Source organism: Strongylocentrotus purpuratus, unplaced genomic scaffold, assembly GCF_000002235.5.
Source record: "Strongylocentrotus purpuratus isolate Spur 01 unplaced genomic scaffold, Spur_5.0 spur5_scaffold_15, whole genome shotgun sequence".
NCBI classification, from domain to species: domain Eukaryota; kingdom Metazoa; phylum Echinodermata; class Echinoidea; order Camarodonta; family Strongylocentrotidae; genus Strongylocentrotus; species Strongylocentrotus purpuratus.
The window spans coordinates 13,210,503-13,230,825 of NW_022145600.1; the positions used below are offsets into that span (position 1 = coordinate 13,210,503).

The window sequence follows — 20,323 nt, forward strand, 5'->3', positions numbered from 1 at the left end:
CCCCCCCCCCCCCCCCCCCCCCCCCCCCCCCCCCCCCCCCCCCCCCCCCCCCCCCCCCCCCCCCACTGAGTGACTTTTCGGTTGGCTGAGTCGTTGCGATTTTTTTTTTGGACTACCAAAAAAAAAAGTGTCCGCTTACCCCCCCCCCCCCCCCCAAAAAAAAAAAAAGCTATTGTTTAGTGTTGAGCTTGCTTTAATTTTAAAAATGTTATTATTCAGAAAAATTATTTGTGTGTCCCTGGAAATCTGCATTTATTAATAATACGAATCGCTCTTTTTTGTAATATAAAGAGTCTATTAATTTGGGAAGTTGCTGCACTACCCCAGGCGATAAGTTCGTAATTCAAGGACTACGGAAGAATAAACGTGGAATACAAGGTATAATATAAAGGAGTAGGAAGCCTTAGGATACCAGTGTTGCGAGTATGATGATTTTGCAGATTATCAATGTGCGCTTTTCAAGATCAATGACTATAGCCCCACAAATTTAGTTGATCGGGCCCTTTGAATGACAGTACCATCAAAAGTTATACAATTTGGCAAATTCGCAACCTTTTTACTAAATAGCATGTAACTAGATTTGTCTAAGTTAAGTGATAGTTGCTTTTATCCAATTTGTAACACTTTTAAGTTCGTTATTTAATATTTGCGTCAATATTAATGCTCTCGATCGCGGTGTGACAACAAAAAATATTCGAGTCGTCAGCAAAAAGTATAAATTGAAGCAGATGACTTCTCAATGTCGTTTATATTACTAATGAACAAAAGTGGGCCGAGAATTAACATTCCATTTACCTTACAGTTTAATAACATTCTATTCATCATTAGCTAAATGTCTACAAAATGCTCAGTCCACCTTATATTAACGATAAGGAAAAACACCCTTCAGTTCACACATTTCCACTTGAAATAGAGAGAATCAAGTATGACATAATATCTCCTGATTATAGTGAATCCAAAATGTCAGCAAATCGAAATATTACAACTCGGCGCAGAGCGTAATTAGCAATAACCTTTGGGGGAGGGGGGTCAGAACAAAATCCGCATCATCACCACCAAGTAGCATAATGCAGGGGCGGCGGAGTGTCTTTCAAAATAGGGGAGGGGCACCAACAACAAAGGGCACTTTAGGATAAAAGGGGCACCTACAAAGGGAAAAATAAAAATAAAATAACCCATTTTTAGACATTGGTAAAAAAAACCTACATCGTCATGATTGTGATTACACTACCAGGGATGACATCAATATTTGTTTCTTTCTGTGCGTGGTACAAGATAATGCTTAATTAAGCAACATACCTTGCAGGCACAGCATGGGTCCAGTCAGCAAGGAGAGAGAGGGGGGGGGGGGGGTAATTGTAACGATTGGGGTGGGTGGGGTGGGGCCATGCCGAAGGCTTGCGAGCTATATCATGTTCTTGTCTTCTTTATTCTTTCCGCATTAAAATGAGAGGGTGTGTGCCCCTTTCCCGTAACTCATAGCTATGCCATATATTATTACCAAAATAGTATAAGGACAAACTGGACAAAGTACGTAAAGAAACAATCGGAGAGGCAAAAGCGGTGTAGTGACAAAATGGCTGCCTTCTGCAATACTACATCTTGCTTTTGTGGGGGATTCCGATGATAATATGATGCATGGAAAACCATATCAGATGGAATGCATTCAAGACTCGTACAACATATAAAGAAAATGAAATATATCATCTATAAATTAACAAAAGAAATTAAAAACAAATCTTCACAATGGGAAAATATCATTAACTTTGAATACAGAAGTAAGCTGGTCATTTGAAATTCGACACACGCTTCTTTGGTATTCAGTTTTTTTTTCTTCTTTCTTCTGATTTCTCTCTCTCTCTCTCTCTTGGTTTCACGCTGCCTTCGAATAGACATTACAAACATGTATATATTACTAAAATGATTACTTCATGGCCAGAAAATACTTATGGAAAATAATTTATTCTCAAATAAAGACAATCCATTTCATACATACAGACAATTTAATATCTTTTTCATGATTGAACACTGGACATACCCAGGAATATTTTCACCTAAATCTAGCATTTGTTTTTTTATGTTCATTTGCCACACATTACCGTACATGGAGAAAAAAAAAATCAAAAATTGCAAGCAAGAAGTTTTTTCTGTTCATACTCACTTTAAAAAGGTAATACTGATAATGCCTCAACAATCTCACATACAAAATATTCACAATTTAAAACATGTTGATCCTGCATTAATCTAAATAACATATGCAACAAATATCACTGTAAAGAGTTGAAAAACTTTCAATTTTAATAACTTCATCATCTAAAATTTAAAAATTCATAATTTTTTGTTGGCAAATTGAAATGCAAAATGAAACCCAATATTTTAAAATTATTTGAATAAATTTGATTTCCATGCAATAAATAGTATCTTGCATTTTTCAAATGATGACAAAGGTTTGTGTAGTAACTGACCCTCTACTGGTAAATCATGCATTATCTTGTGAGAATATAACACCAATCCATGCCATGCAACAAAACAGCAAAACATAATTTTTTATTTACTAGGTTCAGGGCAAGTACAGGATCAATATGACCAATATCATGGAACATACGTCCCCTATGAAGAAAAAATATCAGAAATTGATCTTTTCTTGATAGATATAGGCATGTTCAAGTTGTAAAGGGGCCTCCACACAAATAACAAATTGGTCCAGCATATTTGAGTTCATAGGTCAACATATGCACAGCTTGTTATTGCTTCATTAAGATAGCATTTTCATAATAATTTTTGTAATATATACCAAAACAATCAATGTTTTGGAATAACATGGATTTTGTGAAAAAACAATTATAAGATAACACTAGAGTATGTATTTTCATGAGGAAATATCATTTAATTGATGATAAAGTGTCTTTTCCTCGCTCGCTATCTCGCGCCGTTTAGAAATCTCACGATTCTGGCAGTGTGGTGCCTGAATACCTACATATTTAACAACGAGGTGCCCAAATATCTTTTATATTAAAAAAAAAATTGCACTTTTACCACGCTCAATCGCTTCACTCGTTCACAATCATTTAGAAACAGGATAATTCGGGCAATGAGATGACTTATTTCGGATTCATACTGTTTCAATGAAATCGAATGGTCATAGAATGAAAAAGTGATTTCATTATGAAGTCATTGTAAACTCACTTTAAAATAATAATAATAATAATATAGATTTACATAGCGTTTTTCACAAAATATAGCAATTACTAACAAGGCTTTCGTCATCCTACCTGGTCCCCATTTCTCTCCTGGGTTTGGAGTGGCAAATGTAGATTAATGCTTTGCCAAAGGAAATTAGTGCCGTATCGGGGATCGAACCCATGATCTTTGCGTTTCAAGTCAAGTGCTTAAACCACTCGACTACAACACCTCTGACTTAAGCTCATTGTCACTTCGTTCCGTCCAGCCCCCAGGAATCTGTTCATGTTCCTGGGTATTTGAACCTTCGCAGTTAGTGCGTTCATTTCTTTCTAGTTCTAGTATGAAGGTCTTTTCATAGGGCCATAAGCAGTACATGTAATTGTCAGGTCAACAACAATCTTTGATTTGATGTGTTGTCAAAATGGCTCTCAAAATAAAAAGGGGTGGAGGAATATCCTCCTCATCAGTTGCTGCAAGTTGTGGCACAAGCTAACTAACAAACTAACGAATTTGACCATCAGAGGACTGCTTCAATAAATTTTGGAAATCCAATTAATTTCATTGGAGTAAAATGGAAATGTATTATATATCATTCAAGACACTAAGAAGCGGGCTCTCATGGGGAATTTGACACTGTTTCGGGTGTTTACCCAATAACGGGTGTAGTCATTCATCAGGATTAGCCTTCATTTTTATGACCAACAAGCTTTATGTAATGCTCTGTCTTTTCCCCTTATGGTAAAGTCATTATTGGACATTTGGTTTAGTTTAATTTAGTTTATTGGTTTCCAAAATATCTCATTTTACAAAGAGTGTAACAACACATTGAAAATGATTACATACAATACCGGTACACACTATTCAGAACATTGTCCTTGAGTTGAACTTAAGAGAAATAGTGTCAGAGCCAATGGAAAAGCAGAGCTTGTTCTGGATAGGCTCCTTAAACTATAAATGACATAATTAACTAAAGTTAAGTTTATAAAAAACAAATACACATCTCCCAAAGACTCTCTGAGAGACAAGGGGCATCTCTTGATTGGCCAACGGGTTTGCTGTGTGCAGTCTTGTACACCCATTAACGGTATTTCCACCAAGTCTGATGTCAGCGAATTATGACCTCCTGCACATGGAAATTGAAGACCCACTCCCTTTCATGGCTCAACTAGTCTTATGGCAGTGGATTATCAATGTTTAGGTGGTTCATATAATTGTTGAACAGATTGTGAAATATATTTCAACTACATGTTTAATGAGAAGACAGTATTTTAATAAGTGCGACACATTGACGATTTCAAAATAAAAACAATGAAGAACATAGCATTTAAACTCCAAAACCTGTCCCAAACATTTACATGCTTTGAGTATGTTTAGAAAAATAACAAATAAAAGGAAAATGAAAAGAAGCTATACATCATACTTTACGTACTATATTTAAATAGGTATGGGGCAGTACCTCGACCTTCCCTTTCACTAATTTCACATATCATAATTCTAATGCAAGCGAAGGGCTCCCTCACTGTGGAGTACATTTCAATTCAGTTCATAAATTCAAACTGAAATCACAAAGATTCTTCCTTGCTCCGTACTGATCTTGATGCCCCATTACTCCTTCTTGCGTCACTCCCTCTTGCTCCAAATATAGTACTCCCGACCCTGATGTTTGTACTTCCCACAGAGATCTGCAAGACAAATAGAGAGCAAACATCACATGATGGGATTAATCAATTCAAATTTGTAAATAAGATGAGACAATGTCATTAAATTGACTAAATACACAATTATGATCAGTTTTTATACTGAACTATTTTTTTAGGGTAAGAGTGTTTAGGAGGTAGTCTAGTTTTCAGGCACAAAACCTTGTCAGTCGCTGTGTGTATCAGTGTCTGCACTGTGAGTCTAAGCTAACAGCATAATGCATAGGCTCTGTACTTTAGCTACTCCAGACACAGCTAGAAACTGACAGAGCTAGGCTCTGTTCAAGGCTTTAGGAACTTTGGTAAAGTGTCAAATTAGAGTCTGTGCCAGCAGACTAGTACTATTCCAGGATGCCAAAGTTAATGTAGTTGGATGAGCAAGTGCGCGCTTGTAAAATGGCGAATGGCCGGAATGCTCCCAAGGGAGTGGAGAATGTGTATACATTGTGTGCGGGTAAGCCTGAATCCGATGACCGGGGTAATAATATATCTGTAAAGCACTGTAAAGCACTTGGACACATTGTTGTATTGATGTATTGGACGCTATATAAAAGCGGAATGTTATTATTATTATTACTTACTGCATGTTCAAAGTCATGTGACATGCCCATACTCAGTTCCACCTTGTCTATATCCAGACTGCATTCCTTGCATAGATCTTCTCTACATCTAACAAGACACTGTGATAAAGAGATGGAAGAAATAAACGGTGCTACAGTGACAAATATACACGTTATTCTCAAGGCTAATTTATAACATTAAAGAGAAGGTCGAGTTCTGGGAAGAAGTGAAATATAATTTGTGAGCATTATCATTGTATTCTGCAAGTGTGGAAGAACAACAGATAAAACGTGTTCCCTGAAAAGCATGGCTCTTCAAATGCCTTAATATTTTAAATATGGCATGTAACATCTTAAAATTTGGGACAGATTTTTATGCCACATGTTTGTGTAGTCCCATATACATCTTTCTGTGTACAGTGCTTGTAATTTTACCAAGACTGGGCCAAATTTCTTATCATTTTGATGATTCCAGAAACTTGCAGTACACATCAATACTTATGCTAGATGATCAACCTTTTCTGGTCGATTCCCCAATGTTTCTTTCACAATGCAATCGCATGACCAGAACTCAACTTTATCTTCAATCAAGTCAAATGTTTTGTCCTGCAGATACAGTGAAACCTGCTTTAGAGACCACCTGTATACAAAGACATTTTTGGTTTCCCTTGACAATCTTTTCTAATAGGGACCTGTACTAAAAGAACCTCTACATAAAGACTATTTGCCTATAAAAAAAACACTTTTGTTGTCACCCTAGAGTGGTCTTTATATACAGGATTCACTGTACATGTAACACTTGATGTTTTGGTTTTGGTTTTCTGGTTGAAAGGAGAATTTAATACAATCTGCCAGCCTACATGAAATGAACTATAATCCATCCATCAAGGGAGAAATTCCATGCCTGGTTCAGTAAAATATACATGCATGCTACAGTCGCAAATTTACATTTCATAAATGAGTTAACACCAGACAACAATTGAATCAATCTAATATCATCTGTTACATATATGACATGTTTTCTGTCATTTGACATCATGCTGGAAAATAAGAAACAATCTTCTATTATATCTAAAACATAACATAAAATGACAATCGTGAGATTTTTGGAAAACTAAAATTGGTGTTACCTGAAAATCTGGATTGGGACCACTCTCAAGATCATGATCAAAAGCTCCAATAGTCATGAGACCTGCAAAGTCTAAGCTTGGGCAGTTATCAAAGAGATGTCTCACTAAACTGCTACTCTCCTCTGGCGGCACACCACTCTTATCTGGCAAAGGGAAAATAACATGTTATTTCCTTTTTAAAATGTAGCTAGTCACTGTTGCTTTGGAATTAAACCCCACTCGTTTATGTAATGGGGGAAACAAATTGCATTTTTTACAAGTACACAAAAATATCTCTTTTTTCACAAGAATGTAGCAAGTTCCTAATGATTTAGTGTTTAATCCCACTCTTTTTTTGTGAAGGGAAGGAAGAAAAAATGCATACTTATCAAACAAAACAATTTTTTTTTCCTTTCTTCAAAATACAAAAATAGATGCATCTAGTAACTACTGAAGTCAGATTACACTCCACTCTTTTATATGAAGGGCAGAACGAAATAAAAGTGATATAATTTCCTACTTGCTTCTCCGCTTGTGTTGAGTTGCACATAAACCCTGAGTTTTCCTCTGTCTGTCTCTTTGCTCCAATGCTTCTCAAGCTCTGAGGCTAACTTCTTAGAATCCACAGTCTCCACCATGTATAGATTAGGAGAGCCTTAGGAAATGAAAAGGGGAAAAAATAGGAGAAAAATAGCGTCTGAAAGAAATATATCAATCTTTCTCACCTAATTCCATGAATTCTATTCCAATATTGTTTGAATTCCCTTTCTTACTTTTTCTTTTTTCTTTTCCTGATAGAAATATTTGTTATCTTGTTTGTTTATTCAGTTTCTTTATTAATATTCAGATTACCATGTTCTGCCAAAATGATTTTCTTAAAGGACCTAATAAAATATTGAATAATTTATTACCTTCCATGATTACTTCCATCATTTACATCCAAAATCTCACTTCATTAACATTTCACTATTCTTATTGGAATCCCAATACCAATACCGGTATCACGATGATACTTCAAAGTCAGATGCATTCCCCAAATGAAATGTCGAAACTAAAGATCATTTGCCAGATAAGCACAAAGCACATACACACACATGATGACACATCAAAACTTTGGTGAAAGATGGTTTTTCTTCCTATAAGATGGAGACAGATCTCATTAGCTATTGATACACTCAAGAGTACAGGGATGCCAGTTAGAATTGATCAAAGGGCCTTGCAGCACACACAAAAAACCTAAAATATGGCCTGAAAATAACACGCCAGGGCCTGAATTCAGGCTTTTGCTTAAAAACTGGCATCCTTATTAGAGAAGCTTGTATGACAATTAGTTTTTTTTTAAAAAAAGATTTTCAAGGTCTGTTCGGGTGAAAGTGTGAGAGGGGGTTTTACTCACTGAGAAGTTTCTTGACCTTGTTACTCTGGAGATGACCTATATAATGCCACCTAATGTCTGCACATTGCTCTCTGATCAAGTCATCATGAGCTTTGTCGACTAATTCTTGTACCTGACAAAAAAACAAAACAAAAACACTTACACATAAATTAAACCCTTTATCATCAACACTCCCATCAAATATGTATGTTCATTTATTTCTCCAAAGCTGATGGCGTAAAATGAGACTTATAAAGTGCCTTGATTATCAAGTCCATCATATGATTCATATCCTCAACAAATTTCTAAAGTTTAGATTTGCTCCGCGAACATTAATGAAGGTGCAAAGTTATTTCAAAGTATATCCCTAAAAATTATTTTCATTTCACCCCTTTTTAAGATTCAGAATAAAATGATCACATTTCCTGAAGTAAAATGGAAGCCACAAAAGCTTGAGCAAACACGTCTATATTACTGAGACCATAAAACTTAACCATTCACCAAACTAATTGCTTGCAAAAATAAACAATTCAACTTTGGTCCAGGCACCTTTGCAGTGGTTGTACTAGTTGCTATGAGATTGGTGAACACTTTTATTATATATACATGTAAATCTTAACAAATGATACAGATCAAATCATCATGGCAGTAAATAACAGCATGTATTTTTCTCGTACTAGTTATAGACGTGCAGTAGAAATATCAATATTCACTTTACATTATGTTCTTATAGCAGACCAATTAGAGACCTTGATTGAAGTACGAAAGACTGTGCAGTCAGACATCTTTGTAGTCGTGTATTCATGTATTATACAAGTACTTATTGTTTCATAACTGACCTGGCATACATGTAAGTCATGGGTTGCAGGGTATTCTATATTTAGGTATACATGCTAGTCTGTATTTGCAGACTCTGTCAACTAGCTATCACTACACAATTTGTTTTCAATGCAACCTAGCTGTAATAACAAAACCTTTTCTGAATAATACATATTATGTTGTCATAGAAAGCTGTTTTTCCCATTGACAAAACACAGCCTTCTTACAGGCAGCTCACAGCTTGTTCTTACATAATTTTCACCGAAGTTACGTTGTCCTGTTTGATAAGCCTGCAGGATCATAGACACTGGTTTGGTTTTGCTCACTGCTACTAATCTTGGCTCAACACTGGGAATCGTCTACAAAAATAAACATTTAAAATATAAACATCCTGTATTGATATAGAAATACAGACTTAGACTTTGAATTCATGGTAAACTTGATTTCTTTCTTCTTCGATTTTTCAAGACGAAAATCCAATTGAATCCCCATTGAATGTCCCCATTGAATCCAATTTGGAGTAAATGGAAAGTGAAACAATGGGTACCCATTGAAACCAATGGGGACCAATTGCCAATTGGTTCCAATGGGGACCAATTGCCAATTGGTTTCAATAGGTACCCATTGTTTCACTTTCCATTTACTCCAAATTGGGGACCAATTGCCAATTGGTTCCAATGGGGACCAATTGCCAATTGGTTTCAATGGGTACCCATTGTTTCACTTTCCATTTACTCCAAATTGCCAATTGGTATTAATTGGGATTCAATGGGGAAATTCAATGGGGATTCAATTGGTAAATCGATCCAGTTAGAAGAACCAGTGATAAATTATTGATACTTCATAATCGATATTGGCAACTGTCCACCAATTAGGTATATTCCAATCTCATTTGCATTAACTTCATCACAAAGATCATTTGAAGTGAATTCAAGAGTTTCATTTACAGTGACATTGGCTCATACAAATATATATACTAAATATGTATATTGTTTCTTGGTTAGTAATCATATAATCAATATATAAATCAATATATCTATTGCTAAAACGTAAATGTAATTGTAACATGATCAGACAAAATAATCTATTGGTTAATAATTGCTGAAGGAATAAAGAAATCACAAAATTGATGTGCATTGTCATAATTTGCTTAACAAATCATGATAAATTTATTTTTCTGTGACACGTGTAAAGTGATAATGAATATTCATGAGATGCCTAGATTTGTTGGTTTCAATTGGCCAATTGGTTTCAATGGGACCAATTGAAGTCCAAATTAAGGCCAATTGGTCCAATTGAAACCAATTGGGGACCCATTAAAGTCTAATGGGGCCTAGGCCAATGGGGCAAATGGGTCCAATTTGTCCAATGGGGCCAATCCGGACCAATTGAAACCAATTGGGGACCCATTAAGTCTAATGGGGCCTAGGCCAATGGGGCCAATGGGGCCAATTTGTCCAATGGGGCCAATCCGGACCAATTGAAACCGATTGGGGACCCATTAAAGTCTAATGGGGCCTAGGCCAATGGGGCCAATGGGGCCAATTTGTCCAATGGGGCCAATCTGGACCAATTGAAAACATCTGAGGTCCCATTGAAACCTGTTAAAACCTATTGAGACCAATTGAAACCAATTGAAACCAATTGAAATTTCAATTGGTGTTCAATTGGTTTCAATTGGATTTTCGTCTTGGGAGGCATCAACATTGCAGACTAAAAGTAAACGAGTACAATTAGATACTAATGCATGCAACTGAAAATGATCCTGTTGAATACCAAGAAAATGATTTTAATTCAGGTCAGAGATTTTGAAGAAAAAGAAAAAATCAGATTAAACAGTTACCTACATGTAGCTAGTCTAGAAATCTAGACCTATATTCTACATGTACTAGACCCTACAATAACATTTGTATTCACAGACTGAGCTGGGTAACACACAAAATAATAATTAAATACAGAAAGTCTCATCTAATTGGAAGCTTCAGTTAAAGAGGTACATAAGGCAATAAGCTAGTAAAACTAAATGATCTTAATGATAAGATGTTTGCTAGAATTTAAACACTTCTTCTCCCCCTCGGCCCAGAATAATTCCCTCATTTAAAAAAAGCGATGTCAGATTTTTCAGACACTAGATCTAGACTAACTTTAGTCTAACAAACACTGCACTCAGCATTAAATTTTACTAGTTACTTAGTTCTTAGTCTTACATCATGTCATTGATATATTGCAACTGTGGTAAACGCAAGTGGGCAACAATTCACCCCACCCCCCTCCTCCCCCGCTTCGCCCCTCTACATTGATTACACCAGCTCCCTATACTGCATGCTACGCCTGCTCGGGTCAGCTCAGGCTTCAGCTAGCCGCGAGCTCCGCTGGCTCTGGAGCCCCACCGATCGATCCGCTACATACATCTATAACTGTTTATAGTTAATGACATAGGCCTTATCGCAAATAGACTCACGCAAAGGACGATGGGATTGAAAAGGGAGCAAGAGCGCCGCAAACGTGTGATCGCGACCATGCGAACAATAGCAGCCGACACACAGTACGTACATCGCACGTTCGCCCATTCAGCTTTCAGCTTTCAGCTTTCAGTTTCACTTTTCAGCTTTCAGCGTTCAGTCTTACTTTTCAGCTCGTGATATTTTGTCTTGCAAACTCACTGATTACATTTATTCTACACGATGGGTGGTGGAGACAGATGTGCTGTCTATGGGTGCAACAATGACCGAAGATATCCAGAAAGGTAAGATAGAGTTTTGATGTTTAGTTTACACTCGAGTTTTGTGATGACAAAGTGGAAGGCCCTAGAGTCTACAGTGGAGTGGAGAAGGGAATCGTGTCGGGACAGCTACGGCGTTGTTACTAACAACAACAGCCTCTTAACATTTTTGTCTGGAATGCGGAATTGAAGTTTTCTGCAAAAATAAGTTGAACGAACAATGAGAAAATTAGTTCAATTGACAAGTTAAAATCATAATATAGACAAATCTATGTAATGATTCAGATGATTATTGATTTATATTATAATTTTTGTCTTCTTTTTCTTCTCTCCACAGATATGTTGTGAAGGACCATGTTAACAACCTAAGGTTTCACAAGTGCACAGATCCCCGGAACTACGCCCAGTGGACCAGGCTACTCAACCGAGACATGTTCCAAGTAACTTCTTCCACGAGAATTTGCAGCAATCATTTTCAGCATGGACAACCCTACCCCGATAACAAGCACCCTTCATTGCACTTGAAAGGTTACGAGGCGCAGCCCAAGACTCCCAGCCGAGCTCCACCAAAGCTAAGGGATGACAAGGAAAACGAACCACCGCAGCCAAGTCGTCGAGACAAGAAGTCCAAGTCCGTCGGAGTCCAGGTCAACCCCACTGATTTTGACATCACGCAGAGCAGCGAGGAGCACAACTATGCCAACAGCAACACTTCTCCGCAAGTCTTCTCGCAAGCTTATGTCAACGACATTGAGACTCAGCTGCACGAAGCCACATCGAAATGCGAGGTGTTAAAACAGACTGTGAATGACCTAGCGGCAAAAGTCACCTCACTGGAAAAAACTCTTGGTGCCAAAAAGAGGTTCGGAATCGAGGACATTTCGTCATCTGATGATCTAATCAAATTCTACACTGGAATCCCCACGTATCAGCAATATAAATGGCTTATGGAGCAGGTGCATCCTCGTGCCGTCACACTGCACTACTTCAAAGGAAAGTCATCACTTGATGATAAAAACTACCAAGTGCTGAACCACCAGAAACCAGGAAAAAAGCGATCGCAGTCCCTCGAAGATGAACTACTAATGACTTTGATGAAGCTTCGTCTCAATCTCCGAGAAGAAGATCTCGCATTCCGGTTTGGAGTAAGCCAAAGCACCGTTTCACTAGTGCTTTCAACCTGGATTCCTTTCCTGAGCAAGGAGCTTGAAAGTTTCATCCTTTGGCCAAGTCAAGAGGACACTCACAAGTACTACCCGAATTGCTTCAACAAATTTCATGGAACTGTACGATGTATCATTGACTGCACAGAGATTCAGATCGACAGACCGACACTGGCAGGCTCACATTCCCAGGTGTACAGCCAGTACAAAGCACGGCCAACGTTGAAGTGTCTCGTTGGAATAACACCAGGTGGGACCATCTCATTTGTGTCAAAGCCAGCAGGGGGTAACACGTCAGACAAGAAGTTGGTAAAAATGTCAAACATCATAGACAAGTTCGAGAAAGGTGATACCATCATGGCCGATCGCGGATTCAACATCCAGGACCTCTTGTTGGAAAAACAAGTTAAAGTTGTTATTCCACCCTTCATGAGGACAACGAAGGCTACCAACCAGTTCACCGAGTCGGAGGATGTCCAGACAAAGACGGTTGCTAATGCTCGTATACACGTCGAACGTGCTATAGGGAGGATGAAGGAGTTTGGCATTCTTCAAGGTCCAATTCCCCTGACGATGATAGACCTGATGGAGTCTGCACTTGTGGTGTGCTCTGCAATCGTGAACATGCAGCCAATGCTGGTACCTCTGAACTCGTAATGTGAGGTTCACTGCAAATGGACAGTAAAGTCAGAAAACAGAAACCCAAAGGCTCTTTTAAGAGCCAACACATGACAATATTTGTGATATTTGCATCAAAGTGAAGACATTGAAATATATGTATGTGCACCTAAATTTCTTGTGTGTCTTTTTATTTAGATTTGTGATTTGCAGAAATTGAAAAAGATAAGAGAATAAAAGTCATTTACATGAGGGCGAACGTGTGAAGAATGAGAAAGGAGAGCTGGCAAAATAAAAAAAGAATAGAAGAAAAAAAGGCTACATTACGAGCAGTATGAGATGGAGAATAAAAATGTGAAAGAGAATGTGATTGTGTTTTATAGAGATAAACTGTTGTATAATCAATGAATAATATAAGGCCTGAAAAAAAAAGATGTTGTATTTGCCCTTAAGATTCCAAAATATGTGTCGGTCGGTCGGAAATCTTTTTTTTTTTTTACTTTAAAAAAAAAACTCTTTGGCTGATATTTCTCAGTTTTAAATACTTAAATACATTTTTTTCTTCTAAAAAAAACATTAATTTTTTTTTTTTTTTTAAAGCCGTTCATTGATTTCAATTTTCTTTGGTCGGTTACAAAGGGCAATACAACATCTTCTTTTTGGGGGTCCTAATTGAGATACCCAGCTAGCAATGTAGTAACCAAAGTGGATGAGGGGGGGGGGGGGTTTGGTCGGTGGGGTGTGGCATTCCCATAAGTTTTCTTGGCACATGCATCTCTTCCTCCTCTCCTCTATACTTTTCTCAACACGTACATCTCTTCCTCCTATCTCTTCTATACTTTTCCCAACAAGTACATCTCTTCCCCCTATCTTCTATACTTTTCTCAACAAGTACATCTCTTCCTCCTATCTTCTATACTTTTCCCAACAAGTACATCTCTTCCTCCTATTTTCTATACTTTTCTCAACACGTACATCTCTTCCTCCTATCTTCTATACTTTTCTCAACACGTACATCTCTTCCTCCTATCTTCTATACTTTTCTCAACAAGTACATCTCTTCCTCCTATCTTCTATACTTTTCTCAACACGTACATCTCTTCCTCCTATCCTCTATACTTTTCCCAACAAGTACATCTCTTCCTCCTCTCCTCTATACTTTTCTCAACACGTACATCTCTTCCTCCTATCTTCTATACTTTTCTTAACAAGTACATCTCTTCCTCCTATCTTCTATACTTTTCTCAACAAGTACATCTCTTCCTCCTATCTTCTATACTTTTCCCAACAAGTACATCTCTTCCTCCTATCTTCTATACTTTTCTCAACAAGTACATCTCTTCCTCCTATCTTCTATACTTTTCTCAACACGTACATCTCTTCCTCCTATCTTCTATACTTTTCTTAACACGTACATCTCTTCCTCTTATCTTCTATACTTTTCTCAACACGTACATCTCTTCCTCCTATCTTCTATACTTTTCTCAACACGTACATTTCTTCCTCCTATCTTCTATACTTAGCTCAACACATACATCTCTTCCCTCTCTCTACTATTCATTACTAAACAAGTTGTATATCTGAATCAATTTTATTTTCTGAATCGTCACTCATTGCGATAGTTTTAATACATTTTGGAATCAAGATATTTCTCTCTTTTTATCTCTTTCATAAATTACAAAACTTTCCATACCTAACAAAAATGAATAGATACAAGGCCATGAAAGATAGTTGTCTTAAATTGAACATTTACTTTCTTTCTCATACATATACATTATGAAAAGAAATCAGTATCATGTACACAAATTTACAGATCATAAAAATAAGGACATGTTTATGCTTCATACATGTACAAGATAACAAACTTCCAATTCATCTTGAAAGTGGAGATTTAAATTATGAATACTGTTGATTTCTGAGACTACCTTTCTTAAATATCAATAATTTCTCCCAATTCATTTTCGGAAAGATATTTGGCATTAGTAAGATGTGGAAATTCTTCAAATGTAGATTTAACATCAGAATTCAAATAGACAACCTTTTGTTGCGCAAGTTTAAAGACTCCTCTACACATTTTTAGTTTTGAAGAACGGGCTAAATTTCCATCAAATGAGGAAGTACGGTTTTAGCTGGCAATAAACACGATGGGTTTGCATGGCACCTCAGATCTAAACAAGTGTTTAATTTCATGAACAGTATTCAATGAAACATGAGAAGGTATCAAACTTGACGGGTCCGTTTACATGCCTTCAGTTTTGAGGAACACGTGTTGCATTTCCATGATGACTTCCTCCGCCTCAGGAACGGCTCTTCTCCATGGATTCCAACACAAAAGTAGTGGAACCATCTGTCGCATGAGTCACACCCAATACTGTTTTTGTCCTCATCGTGTGGTGACTCCTCACATTCGTCATTACAAATGCCACATGGAAAGTTGGCCTCCTTGATTGTTCGAGCTGGTGCATCAAGCTTCTCCAACATTGATTTCATTGTTTTTTGCACTGAATTGTTAATCACAATGTCCTTGACTCGGCCGCTAGCAAATTCCGACACAATCCCTTTGTGAAAGAATGTGTGGATCTTGGGTAGGATGTTCTCCATGTACTGATCATCGAGCAAGATTCTCTCCACGTGTAGATTGTTGACCTTAGCAATTGTCCTTACCACAAAGTCACACCACTTTTTTCCAGACACCCACAGCTGCAATTGTACCTGGGCGAAGTAGGGATGACGTCGATTGAGATGGTTGGTTCCATTTTCGCTCACAAGGCAGCTTCCCTTCTGTGTCACATACTCAGTTATTGTGGATCTTCGCTGTGTGTATGGATTTTTGACTTCTAGTAGCCCTTCGCCACAATATCTACAAGTGACGATAGCATCAGGAGAGGCAGCAATGTATGGAAATTTGGTACTTATCCATAAGCCTGTATCCTCACACTTTGTATTGGAGTTCTTGCATTTGAGTCGATGGTAAGCAGTGTACTGTTTGACAGCTACCTTTTCCTGGCTCTTTCCCCATTGAAGGGCTGAAGACGATGCTGATCCATAATATCCCATCACTCGTGCAACTTGGGAGTGGCCATGGATAGTACCATTTCTCACAGCTGCTGCACAGTCCCCAGCAACACTAGCAGTTATGCGACCAACTCTGTGTTTCTTCCAAAGATTCGATTTCGCCTGTTGTTTTGTTTCTCTTATGATGACCTGTTGCTGGTGGGTACTTATTTCCATAAGCTGGATGTCTGAAAGATCTTGAAGAGCCTCTGCCACAGTCAAAGGGAAATCACAAGAGACTACCTCTTCGTATCTGTCGACCTCTGAAATGTTCGGCGTTGATTGTAGTTCATTGGGCTCCCGCTTGGTGTACGCTAACAAACCACAGTTCCCGTTTGTGATGGAGGCGAGCCAGTCTAGGTCGAAATCATTGATATTTCGCCTGGCACGATGGCAATGGAGTCTAGGGTCAAAGTTCGAACGATAAGGTCTACTATTGTCTAACTCTTGATGCATAACATCCTCTTTCATTGCCACAACTTTAATGTTCTCAGCAAATTGAGGTTGATGGAGAGCCTCTTTCATCCTCTTTTTTGGCGGAAGGCCCCAGGCTTTAGGCTGTGACGTGCAGGATGCGTTGCGACCTTCCTCCACTACTTCTGCTACAGCAAACAGGAGAGCCGCAATGTGCTTGCAGGTGGCCTGTACACTGTGAGAGAAAAAAAATGAAAAGAGAAAAGAATTACTTACAAAGAATATTTTCTCTACCCATCCCTTTTATTGTCATGAAGTCACAAAAACTTGTTACGAAAATTAATTAATTATTTAAAAAATGTTAAATGTATAAATGATGGAAGCATTGGGTAAATTTGAGGCAAAATCTAGGGTTTGGTTTAGGGTTAGAATGAAAATGAAAATTAGCTAAGAAAAGAAACTTCAATATTTGGATCAAGATTCATACATCTGTGAGTCTAGTCAACGTCAACTTTTGTGGTGATTTATTCTTAAGTTATATCTACATTTTATGTAACTGCATTTTTTAACAGCTTACCCTACGCAACAGTTGCATTCAGCTGTGCAGATTCTTCCCGTCTCTTTCAGCAGTACTAGCCATGTCGAGTATGCCGACTCAGAAAGCTTGACCTGAGGAACGACCTATAAATTGTGAAATAATAGGAATGAAGAAAGAACATAATAATAATGATGGCATGAGTCATTACTTCTTCCGAATATGAACTGGTTCATAACTTAATACATAGTCATACTGTGATTTACTAAGCTGTATTTCTCTTTTACCAATTTCATCATTTAAATTTTATTTTTAAATATGAATCTATTCTAGACCTCTACATGTAGGTCTATTAAAATAATATCACTGATATATACCTTTCCTCGCACGAAGCAGTAGCAAATCTTTGGGTCGATGCCATGATATTGTACTGACTGTACATGACCAGACATGTAAAGACCTTTGCCCAGCGCAAGAGTTCTCCTCCCTTCTGTTTTTACCAGTCCAATTCTGCGGTTTCCTTTGCAAAGAAACAAATAAAAATAATTCCTATATGAATAGGTCTAGACTAACAGTAACATGAGTAGACTAGAACCTAACAAATTATGACAGTTTAAAATATTATGCCCATGAATTGATGATGATCAGATTCAGAAATGAGACGTGATGCTCCCACATTAGTCCAAGATTCCGAATCTTATCATAGATTTCATATTTATACTTCAGTTAAATACATATTTTTTAAAACCATTTATCCTTTATTGAACCTTTTGATGTTTAAAAAAACACAACTCACCAGCTTTGATGAAACTGTCAATGTGGTCACGGGATGTGTCAGGCAGATTGGTAGGACCATCTTCCCAACCGTCTGTAAGTGTCTCTGGTCTTGGAAGTCGTATTAAACCATCATCAAGTATCAACTTTTCCTGCTGACACTTTAAAATCTCTTGCTCAGCTTTCTGATCAGAAGGCTTTACCTGCAAATCAAGCTTTTCTGCCCAGTAGGCTTTTTCAGCAAGTTCAGCGTGTTTTTCATCATTGACTGGTACGCGCCTATCCCTCAAAAACTTCTTCAGTTCAGTGGCTGAAAGCTGTAAAAACCTACGAGCTCCATCCGCCATTATTGCAGTGAAGTACCACAAAACAAAGATTAGTTCTGTAGCTCTGGGTATGAGTATCAAATCGGTTACAAACTGCGGCTGAAAGAGCAGTAAATTTGATTAAAAATAGCTTGGACTTTGAGTAGTACTACACTAAACGTATGGCATTGTATGGCTTCCTGAAAGCGGGGATCGTGTTTGCTCCCTTTTCTATCCCAGAAGCCTTTGCGCGAAGAGCGCCCGCCAGCGACAAAGGCTATTTGCGATAAGGCCTATTAGCCGTTCTCTAACTCACCGACGCCTTTTGCAAGGAGGCTGCTTGAATCCGTTCACGCACAGAACTCAGTGCTTTGGCTACACTGTTTTCAGTTGCCATTATGATCCTTTGCATCACACAATCTTTGACCAAATGATAAACAATGGATTAGAATTTTGATAGTGCAGCAGCTCTACTTAGCACTTTGCTAGCTACTATACTTTGCGATCATGGAATCGGGCGAAATTAGCCCGTAACGCAAAACTATGGTGTCTTTAAAAAACAACGAAAAATGAATGTGTAACATGGGTAATAAAGAGAAGATAAATAAAAAGCTTTTACTAGAGTGTCGAATGTAAAAATAAAACGTGGCATATTAAAGCAGAACAAATACCTTTTAAACTGGTACATTTCTCGCGTTGAAAACGTCTAATTTCAATTTCAAGTTGAGATTATGATACACCCATTTAGGAACACGCAATTCTACGGAGTTTAGGTTCAAAAATGGGTTTAAGTGCCAAAGTCTGCCGTTTTCTTTATATTAGCCTAAAGAGTATGCTCTACGCATTCATATACAGTTTAAATTGTGAAAATCCGTTGAAGGGTTCTCGAGATACAGACCGATATATGATGACAGAATAGGCAAATTTCTGGACACGAGGTTAAAGATTATCTTATGTATTTCCTTATTTACACAATGGCACCAATTTTCATGAAAAAAGGATTTTGCATCACAATTATTCTCATATCTTTTTACCAACAAATGTTTTGAGCCTGAAATTTTGCCCAAGCAAATTATGAGAACAGAAATGTGGTTTATAAAGTCGTACAAGGACTTCATTTACCACTAAATAACAGCATCTAATTTGCATTATGAATTACATTTTTATTAGAAAAGGCAATCTATATGCCTACTACTTACACATATGCCTTTTTTTATTGAGGTTACTGAAAATAAACATGATAATCATACATGGTTGTACAGCAATAGAGTCATGTTGACATGCAGTGCGTCCCAGAAAAATCGAAACCGAGAATTGTCGATGTTTTATCATAACTTAGTGATAATTATAATTGATAAATGACACATATTTGTAAAGCTTAGATCCTCTTCTTTTGATGCAACTCATATGATGCATATTTCACGAATGAGTGATTAAAACTATTTTGAAGAGAGGAAACCAAAAAGTCATTTGGCGGACGGTATCTGAATTTTAAAGAGGAAATCACATTTCTAGCAAGTTCAGTTTTTGCCCTTTCATATGACACCTCACTCAGGAAAAATGAGCAAGGAATGACAAAGTTCTTTTTGTTTAAAACAGTGCTTGCATTTCCATAATGTGATTTTTCCTTTGAAATTCAGATACTGTCCGCCAAATGACTTTTGGTTCACTAATAAAAACAGTAGCATCAACATACAGTAAATATAACAGAAATGCTACTTAAACATAATTATTATATTTTGGTTGGAGTTATTAAAATAATAAAATATTGAGAGTGAAAAATTGGAATTTGAATTGCTGTATAAAAACCCTAGTGGGTTTGATGCTGACAGCCACCATAAACAGTAAAATTAGTAAAAATCATACAAAATGAACAAACAATAACAAAACAAAAGAACCGAAAAACCAAAACAAAACAAAGTAGAAGTAATACAGAGCTACGTTACACATGTCTTACATTTAGGTATGGTAATCATTTGAAATTATGCAAACTTT

The 20,323-nt window shown here is 37.3% G+C and overlaps 2 protein-coding genes and 1 pseudogene across 3 annotated transcripts; 1 reads left to right on the forward strand and 2 right to left on the reverse strand.

Annotated features, from left to right (window-relative positions):
• Positions 1 to 4,245: 4,245 nt before the first annotated feature.
• LOC115924038 (pyridoxal phosphate homeostasis protein-like) lies at positions 4,246 to 18,837 on the reverse strand. 2 transcript variants are annotated; one of them, XM_030985615.1, is made up of 7 exons: positions 18,645 to 18,837; positions 8,995 to 9,102; positions 7,946 to 8,057; positions 7,070 to 7,204; positions 6,571 to 6,713; positions 5,462 to 5,560; positions 4,246 to 4,865 (listed from the first exon to the last, which is right to left on the reverse strand). In XM_030985615.1, exons 1-7 carry the CDS (start codon positions 18,738 to 18,740, stop codon positions 4,746 to 4,748), a joined length of 813 nt encoding a protein of 270 aa, XP_030841475.1. In that variant the 5' UTR covers positions 18,741 to 18,837; the 3' UTR covers positions 4,246 to 4,745. The 2 variants fall into 2 exon arrangements, with proteins under 2 accessions (XP_030841475.1, XP_030841476.1); XM_030985616.1 differs by lacking the exon at positions 8,995 to 9,102.
• On the forward strand, positions 11,190 to 13,289 carry LOC115924037. Its single transcript, XM_030985614.1, has 2 exons — positions 11,190 to 11,489; positions 11,803 to 13,289. The coding sequence occupies exons 1-2, from the start codon at positions 11,428 to 11,430 to the stop codon at positions 13,283 to 13,285; spliced, it is 1,545 nt and encodes a 514-aa protein (XP_030841474.1). The 5' UTR covers positions 11,190 to 11,427; the 3' UTR covers positions 13,286 to 13,289.
• Positions 14,836 to 18,559, reverse strand: LOC115924036 (annotated as a pseudogene).
• Positions 18,838 to 20,323: the final 1,486 nt, after the last annotated feature.